This window comes from Dendropsophus ebraccatus, chromosome 6 (assembly GCF_027789765.1).
Source record: "Dendropsophus ebraccatus isolate aDenEbr1 chromosome 6, aDenEbr1.pat, whole genome shotgun sequence".
NCBI classification, from domain to species: Eukaryota; Metazoa; Chordata; class Amphibia; order Anura; family Hylidae; genus Dendropsophus; species Dendropsophus ebraccatus.
Genome location: NC_091459.1, coordinates 16,191,918 through 16,201,087, shown reverse-complemented (window position 1 = coordinate 16,201,087; position 9,170 = coordinate 16,191,918). Strand labels below are relative to the sequence as shown.

Here is a 9,170-nt window from a genome sequence, read left to right as displayed (position 1 = left end):
CAAAAATTAATAAATTGGCGCAGTCCTATGGGTCATTTTGGTCCCGGTCATGAAGGGGTTAATGTTATCAGACTTAGTTATGGATGAGAGAGGAGATCCTGTCAGTCATGAGGTGAGGTAAGATGGGAGCTCAGGTAGCTGACAAGTCCTGACTTCTCCATCCCCGGTGTCTCTGCAGTCCGGAGCCAGAGAGGGAGGAGACAGGGCGGGGGAGGAGGAGGTGCCGGCACCGGAGCACCCCGGGACCAGGGAGACAGCCCGACACCACCGGGAGATCCCGAGCCGGAGAACGGAGCCGGGGGAGAGCGCAGACCGCACCCGCCGCTCCTCCGCAGTGCTGGCACCGGCCCAGGGACGGCTCACTGAGGTGATGGAGGAGACTCTCAGGATGGGCGCTCTCTCCTGGGTTTCGGCTGGGTCGGGGCACCTACTATCTGCAGCTGTGATAGAGAGTAGTAATGGGCTCATGTAGGTGAGATGCTCTGCAGGTGCTGCACTGCTCTGTGGCCTCATGTAGGTGAGATGCTCTGCAGGTGCTGCACTGCTCTGTGGCCTCATGTAGGTGAGATGCTCTGCAGGTGCTGCACTGCTCTGTGGCCTCATGTAGGTGAGATGCTCTGCAGGTGCTGCACTGCTCTGTGGCCTCATGTAGGTGAGATGCTCTGCAGGTGCTGCACTGCTCTGTGGCCTCATGTAGGTGAGATGCTCTGCAGGTGCTGCACTGCTCTGTGGCCTCATGTAGGTGAGATGCTCTGCAGGTGCTGCACTGCTCTGTGGCCTCATGTAGGTGAGATGCTCTGCAGGTGCTGCACTGCTCTGTGGCCTCATGTAGGTGAGATGCTCTGCAGGTGCTGCTCCTGACCACTTCTCTGGTGAGACTTTCTGAGAAATAGGTTGGTGGCTATGTCTTCATTATGACTACATTTCTTGTTACTGTTTTTTTTATACCACCATAGAGATAACTATCAGGTGACCCAGGAGGTGGTCATACACATGGTGCCAGTTACAGGTGCCGCCTGCCTTGGCTTCCTTGTGCCATTTCCCAAACTAATCTAATACAATCAGTGCTGTGGTGCCTGCGTGGGGTGTCTGACACTGCTGGCAATGGTTGGTACACTATGTGCCCCTGGCAGTGTTGTGGTGCCTGCGTGGGGTGTCTGACACTGCTGGCAATGGTTGGTACACTATGTGCCCCTGGCAGTGTTGTGGTGCCTGTGTGGGGTGTCTGACACCACTGGCAATGGTAGGTACACTATGTGCCCCTGGCAGTGTTGTGGTGTCTGACACCGCTGGCAATGGTTGGTACACTATGTGCCCCTGGCAGTGTTGTGGTGTCTGACACCGCTGGCAATGGTTGGTACACTCTGTGCCCCTGGCAGTGTTGTGGTGTCTGACACCGCTGGCAATGGTTGGTACACTCTGTGCCCCTGGCAGTGTTGTGGTGTCTGACACCGCTGGCAATGGTTGGTACACTATGTGCCCCTGGCAGTGTTGTGGGGCCTGCATGGGGTGTCTTACACCGCTGGCAATGGTTGGTACACTATGTGCCCCTGGCAGTGTTATGGTGCCTGCTAGGGGTGTCTGACACTGCTGGCAATGGTTGGTACACTATGTGCCCCTGGCAGTGTTGTGGTGTCTGACACCGCTGGCAATGGTTGGTATACTATGTGTCCCCGGCAGTGTTATGGTGCCTGCTAGGGGTGCCTGACACTACTGGCAATGGTTGGCACACTATGTGTCCCAAGCAGTGTTCCACAGTGGGATATGGCCATGAGGTTTGCCCCAGTCGCCAGTCTTACCTTGGCTCCAGCTGGTAGTGATAATAGGGTGTCTTCTCTTCTGGAAACAGTTTGGCGGTCTGTAATATTTGCAGGATCTGGTTGTTTTCCATGCAGAGCTTATGGTTTGTTACAATGTCTGGTGATGTGTATAGGATTAGCTTTCTCTGTTTAGCCGACAGATGTGGCATCTTCCATGTCACCCTATCAGTGTGAGCACAATGTAGCTGATGCATATTTAATGTTACACAATGCTACAGAGGTTTCTGGCTGCAGCTGCTTGGCTGATTTCTGAGATGTGGTGCAGCCTGCTCCTACTGTAGTCCCCCCCCCCCTCCAAAAAAAAGAAAAACCTTTAAATTTAGGTCCCAGAGTTGTAAACGTATACTCATAGGCAGAGGTGTGCCCATGTCAGTCATTTATTCATAGGACTTCCAGTGACTGCACAGCTGCTACTTCAATGGGTGGGATGTGGGAGTCGGGGGACTTCTGTTTCGGAGGTTCCACATATTTCAGACATTTATTTCAGCTCCCTTTAAACCCCTTTAAACTGTTATATTTTTATTTATTTATTTTTATTTCTGGGGAAGAGGAGAGCTGCCACTGCATCCAGGGTTGGGATTTAAAGGGGTATTCCACTCAAACGTAACCTTTGATATGTTGCTGCTCATAGTGAGACTAACAATTCCTTCCATACTTGTTATTATCTATTCAGTCTCCTTCCCCCAGTTCTCAGCTGCTGCTTTCTGCTGAAGACACAAAAATCTGTGTGTGAGCTTTTCTCTCAGTCTCCCCCTCCTCCTCCCTCCCTTCTGAGACAGCTGATGTAAACAAGTCCCTGGCAGGCTTTATCTGCAACATTGTAGCTTCTTTGTAATGCTGTAAGGATTAATCTGAGGTCAAGTTGCTGATGAACTCACTGTGATTAACCCTCCCAGCATTACAGAGAAGCTACAATGTTGCAGATAAAGCCTGCCAGGGACTTGTTTACATCAGCTGTCTCAGAAGGGTGGGGGAGGAGGGGGAGACAGAGAGAAAAGCTCACACACAGATTTTTGTGTCTTCAGCAGAAAGCAGCAGCTCAGAACTGGGGGAAGGAGACTGAATAGATAACAAGTATGCAAGTAATTGTTATTCTCACCATGGGCAACAACATATCAAAAGTTATGTTTGAGTGGAATACCCCTTTAAAGGGATAGTGCGGTATTTAAAAATTATTCACTAAATAACACCTGTGCTCAGCCAATCGTGGCTGAGCAGCTGATGACGCGGCAGTGGGGGGCCGGCATGAGGGGCGGCTGAAGCAGTCAGGCCGGCCTCCGGAAAATGACTATAACTTTGTAATGTGTGTTATTTAGTGAATAATTTTTAAATGCCGCACTACCCCTTTAAGGTTCCCCAGTTGGTATAATGGCTGCCTGCAGTGCAATGTATCACAGAACATAAATTCTACTCAAATAACTAATTACACAAATGACCAAATCAGGTTAATGCACTATAGATGTCTGTAGCATCGGAAGCAACGTCTCCCGGTATCTGAGCAAAAGTAAGGGAGCTGTGTCATAAACCAGAAAGCTGGCAGCTCTCATTACTCTGCAGACCATACAGTGACCATAGCGCAGTATCATCATATGTGTCAGAATAAACATTTACATCTAGTCGCTTACAGGTCTTTCACCATGACATCTCTGGCTTGTCATTTGTAGTATATCCTCAGCCTCTATGTTAAAGTGCACCTGTCATTAAAGGGATTGTTCACCAAATATGTTTTTTTTTCTTTCAAATCATCTAGTGGTAGAGATTTATAATTTAATTCTATAAAAAAAATAATCTCCAGTCTCCCAGTACTTATCAGCTGCTGTATGTCCTGCAGGAAGTGGTGTATTCTCTCCAGTCTGACACAGTGCTCTCTGCCGCCACATCTGTCCATGTCAGGAACTGTCCAGAGAAGTAGCAAATCCCCATAGAAAACCTCTCCTGGTCTCCACACTGGAAAGGGTACCAAACTTCCTGCAGGACATACAGCAGCTGATAAGTACTGGAAGACTCGAGATACATATTTTTATAGAAGTAAATGACAAAGCTCTTGCACTGTCTGCCACCAGTTGATTTAAAAGAAAAACATTTTGGTGAACTACCCCTTTAAAAAAAAAAAAAAAAAAACTTTTGGTATGAGAGAGAGATATATCAAAAGTTTTTATTGGTCAGGGGCTGAGTTTTCAGACCCTGACCAATCAGTAGGACAAGCAGGTAGATGGCCATTCTACCACACACTCCTTTCCCCTATCTGTCTGGGATCTACACAGCCCCTTAGACTTGCATTGGAAGTCCATCAAGGTCACATTACACACTGTCGGGAATGAACGTGCTGCAGCACTCAGACTTTGACCGATCAAAACTTTATGTTTTTCTGACATATTTGTTTCTGCTATTTTTTATAGTGCCCAACTCAAGCTCTGCATGCTGTCACACATTGTTCTTTTGTATATCACACTGCGCCTCCTAAATATAACACTGCCACAAACCATGTCCCTGCATATAACACTGCCACACACTGCGCCTCCTAAATATAACACTGCCACACACTGCGCCTCCTAAATATAACACTGCCACACACTGCGCCTCCTAAATATGACACTGCCGCACACTGCGCCTCCTAAATATAACACTGCCGCACACTGCGCCTCCTAAATATGACACTGCCGCACACTGCGCCTCCTAAATATGACACTGCCGCACACTGCGCCTCCTAAATATGACACTGCCGCACACTGCGCCTCCTAAATATAACACTGCCGCACACTGCGCCTCCTAAATATGACACTGCCGCAAACCATGTCCCTGCATATAACACTGCCACACACTGCGCCTCCTAAATATGACACTGCCACACACTGCGCCTCCTAAATATAACACTGCCGCACACTGCGCCTCCTAAATATGACACTGCCGCACACTGCGCCTCCTAAATATGACACTGCCGCACACTGCGCCTCCTAAATATGACACTGCCGCACACTGCGCCTCCTAAATATGACACTGCCGCACACTGCGCCTCCTAAATATGACACTGCCGCACACTGCGCCTCCTAAATATGACACTGCCGCACACTGCGCCTCCTAAATATGACACTGCCGCACACTGCGCCTCCTAAATATGACACTGCCGCACACTGCGCCTCCTAAATATGACACTGCCGCACACTGCGCCTCCTAAATATGACACTGCCGCACACTGCGCCTCCTAAATATGACACTGCCGCACACTGCGCCTCCTAAATATGACACTGCCGCACACTGCGCCTCCTAAATATGACACTGCCACAAACCATGTCCCTGCATATAACACTGCCACACACTGCGCCTCCTAAATATGACACTGCCACACACTGCGCCTCCTAAATATAACACTGCCGCACACTGCGCCTCCTAAATATGACACTGCCGCACACTGCGCCTCCTAAATTTGACACTGCTGCAAACCATGTCCCTGCATATAACACTGCCACACACTGCGCCTCCTAAATATGACACTGCCGCACACTGCGCCTCCTAAATTTGACACTGCTGCAAACCATGTCCCTGTATATAACACTGCCACACACTGCGCCTCCTAAATATAATACTGCGCCTTCTAAATATGACACTGCCACATACTGCGCCTCCTAAATATAATGCTTCACAAACCATGTCCCTGCATATAACACTGCCACACACTGCGCCTCCTAAATATAACACTGCCACAAACCATGTCCCTGCATATAACACTGCCACACACTGTAATGTCTTAATAATATATTGATACTTTATGTGCCCCTGAATATAATTGCAACAGACTGTGCACTGCATAGAATCCTGGATCAGACTGTGACTCTGCTATGGATACAACCGTGCTCGGTGAGTTCCGGCCACAAGCCATATTTATTAAAATTCATGCACGGAACTCGCTCGGTGTGGTCGTATCCATAGTTTCCTGATCATCTGGCAGCAGGAGGAACTGCACACCGTTTGGTTGAAGATGGCTAATAACTAGAGATGAGCGAACCGGGTTCGGGTTCGAGTCGATCCGAACCCGAACGTTCGGCATTTGATTAGCTGGGGCTGCTGAACTTGGATAAAGCTCTAAGGTTGTCTGGAAAACATGGATACAGCCAATGACTATATCCATGATTTCCACATAGCCTTAGGGCTTTATCCAACTTCAGCAGCCACCGCTAATCCAATGCCGAAAGTTCGGGTTCGGATCGACTCGAGCATGCTCCAGGTTCCCTCATCTCTACTAATAACGCTAAGGAACACTTTAAACTGCTTAAAACTTTGACGCTAGTTATAATATACATTGTGCCCCTTGAAATTCATTATAATGTACATTGTGGCCAAGTAAAAAGTACCCACCTGTCCCTGTTCCTCTGCTGTCATCTAGAGATTACTGTCTGGCCTGTATTGGTCGGGCCTGGTTCTTGCTGAAGGACACAGGCCGCCTCATGCAACACTTGAGGCCGTATTACACGGCACTATAATGATGGGGAAGCGAGTGTTGACCTGTCAGGTCAGCGCTCACTTCCCCCTTGTTCCCCGCTCCCCACATGTCCTATTACATGCACAGGAAGCGACTGGGGAGTAGTGGGAGGGGCTGCCCAGACTATCCTTAGATCGCTGCAGGCCATCCCTGACATGATCAAGCTGTTTCAACATGTTGAAAGACCATGATCAGCTGACATCACGCGTGTTACACCAAGTCATTATTGGCTGAAATGGCTGGTAATCGCTTAGTACGGCCAATAATTGTTCCCTGTTATGCTGCGTTTACACGGAGCGATAATTCGCCCATTCGAACGATTAACGATTTCGAAGTAACGATGTGTTTTTTATAACGATCAGCATTAAGACGGAACACGTAGGGTAAATTGGTGAAAGACTGCTTATGCGAAGCGATCTGCGAATTTTTAGCGAACGACCAACAATGATTTAAGAACATGTTGAAAGATCACAATGAACGATTTCTCGCACGCCGCTTGATTGTTCGCTGTGTTTAATTTTAAATGCGATTGTTATTGTGAAAATTTGAACGATAATTATTCTGTGTAAACGCACCATTAGTACGGCCCTAACTCTGTATCTTTGATTTACCATTACCATTTGCATCATATGATGAGTCTATATTTCGCCTTACCAGATGTGAATAGGTGAATGTGAGACTTTAAAGGGGAACTGTCTGCAAGTTAGATGAATCTAACCTGCTGATATGTCCCTATTGTACAGGAGACGCCGAGGAGGAAGCTATGTCTCTTACCTTCCTCCTCTGAGCTGTGCCGGTGCAATAAGTAGTTTGCTACAGTCCGGTGAGACCACTAGGAGCACTGCCTGCTCCCATAGCGCCGATCCACCCCTGGCCATCTCTCTCCAATAATTATAACTAGAGAGGGGCGGATCGGGGCTGTGGGGGCGGCCAGTGCTCCTAGCGGTTTTACCAGACTGTGGACTAAATGCCTTACTGCACAGGAACGGGGGCCGAGGATGAAGGTGAGACACATACCATCCTCCTCCGCGTCTCCTGTGCAATAGGGACATATCAACAGGGATGATTTGTCTAACCTGCTCATAGTTCCCCTTTAAAGGGCTTATATGCATGGTTACAAGCTCTGTGCGTTATGGGGACATTTCTCATCATGTACCCCTGGTGTATGCCAGATTTGCCCCTTTTTCATGGTGTATACCAGCTGTATCCCCACTTGCCTGATGGGTGGGGGCTTTGTTTAAGACTGGCGTACTCGTACACATGTCCCTCTATGTGTTTATAGGAACTTTCTTTTACCAGCATGATAGACAGCGTCCCTAATGTCCTACTATCTTCATAATATATGAAAGGGAAATTCTAGTGAAGCAATTCAATATATTTCCTTCATAGAGGAGAGCACAATACGCCATACCTATAGAGGAGGACTATAACAACCCCAGCGATGACATGTAACTATCCATAGCCCTAGGTGTATTTACTGTGCACATACGTGTTCATATACACCGCAGCTTGAATGCCGTGTGATCTTCAGACAATCTTTGTACAGTGACCTTAGTACGGCTCATGGTCCTATATTAGGTGCAGACGGAGAGCTCTGGAGCTCTGGAGCGGTGGTCTGCACTGTGTAATGTCTGTGTATTAAAGGTGTCCAGATAAATGATTAATCCGCTGGTAAACACGGCCATCTCCAGACCAGATCTCATGGAAACGGTATGTCTCATCACCGCGCAGCTAGGAAACCAGCGACACGTGGAAACGACAAACTGGGGAAACATATGGGTCTAAGCCAGGTAGTGTGTAACCCGCCTAACCAAAACTGTGTACAGAGCACAGTATAAGTGCTAAGCAGCATGGGTATACAACATGTAGGAAAGCTATTGCATATGTATATTTGATTAGAAAATTTACAGTCATTGTCATTAAAGGGGTTCTCTGGCAAAAATCTTTTTTTTTTTTAAATCAGCTGGTTTCAGAAAGTTATATAGAATTGTAATTTACTTCTATTCAAAAATCTTCAGCATTCCCATACTTACCAGCTGCTGTATGTCCTGCAGGAAGTGGTGTATTCTTTCCAGTCTGACACAGTGCTCTCTGCTGCCACCTCTGTCCATGTCAGGAACTGTCCAGATCAGGAGAGGTTTTCTATAGGGATTTGCTACTGCTCTGCTACAGTTTCTGACATGGACAGAGGTGGTGGCAAAGAGAGCACTGTGTCAGACTGAAAAGAAAACATCACTTCCTGCAGGACATACAGCAGCTGTAAAGTATGGGATTAACGAAGATTTTTAAATAGAAGAAAATTACAAATCTATATAACTTTTCTGAAACCAGTTGATTCAAAACAATTTTTTTTACCCATTTAAGGGGGATAGATACATTATATATGATTGTTACATATATTCATGCTACAACCCAACAATTTTTCTCAACAGTACCAGGGATGCCGGGTCTATATGATACCTCCTCCTGGGTGCAGCTCCCCCTTGAGGCTTCATGTGTAAATGCCTGTGCCAATGGCTATAGTCTAGGAATCAGTGCACAGTTGACTTACCTGAATACCTGTAGCGACACAGTACAAGGTGGGACTATATCAGTAAACTATAATATAAAAAATGTTACCCTGTTATTGTCTGCTCATACAGTAATATAGCAATTGTCTCCCCTATTACAAGGCCAGCTACTGGAACCAGCTAAACCTGCTACTGGTACCCAGTTTTTGTGGTTGCCTCTTAGGCCGGGTTTACATATGAGCGGCTGTGCGGCGGTGTTTCTCCTACGCCGGAGGGAAACGCATCCTTGAACTGATCCCATTGTTTTCAATGGGACCGTTCAAAACATGCGGGGGGGAAATAGTGCCCGGTGCACCGCTGGAC

At 47.5% G+C, this 9,170-nt stretch overlaps 1 protein-coding gene across 3 annotated transcripts in view; it reads left to right on the top strand.

The window, feature by feature from the left end:
* The first annotated feature begins 215 nt into the window (after window positions 1-215).
* VWA5B2 (von Willebrand factor A domain containing 5B2) overlaps window positions 216-9,170 on the top strand; it is a 41,754-nt gene continuing 32,799 nt past the window's right edge. Inside the window, exons 1-2 of one of the 3 annotated variants that reach the window (XM_069974552.1) lie at window positions 216-367; window positions 8,730-8,876. In XM_069974552.1, the coding sequence (XP_069830653.1) occupies window positions 8,738-8,876 (139 nt within the window). In that variant the 5' untranslated portion in view covers window positions 216-367; window positions 8,730-8,737. Of the gene's footprint in view, window positions 368-743; window positions 894-8,729; window positions 8,877-9,170 lie in introns of those variants that run through there. The other 2 variants (XM_069974554.1, XM_069974553.1) reach the window with 2 other exon arrangements.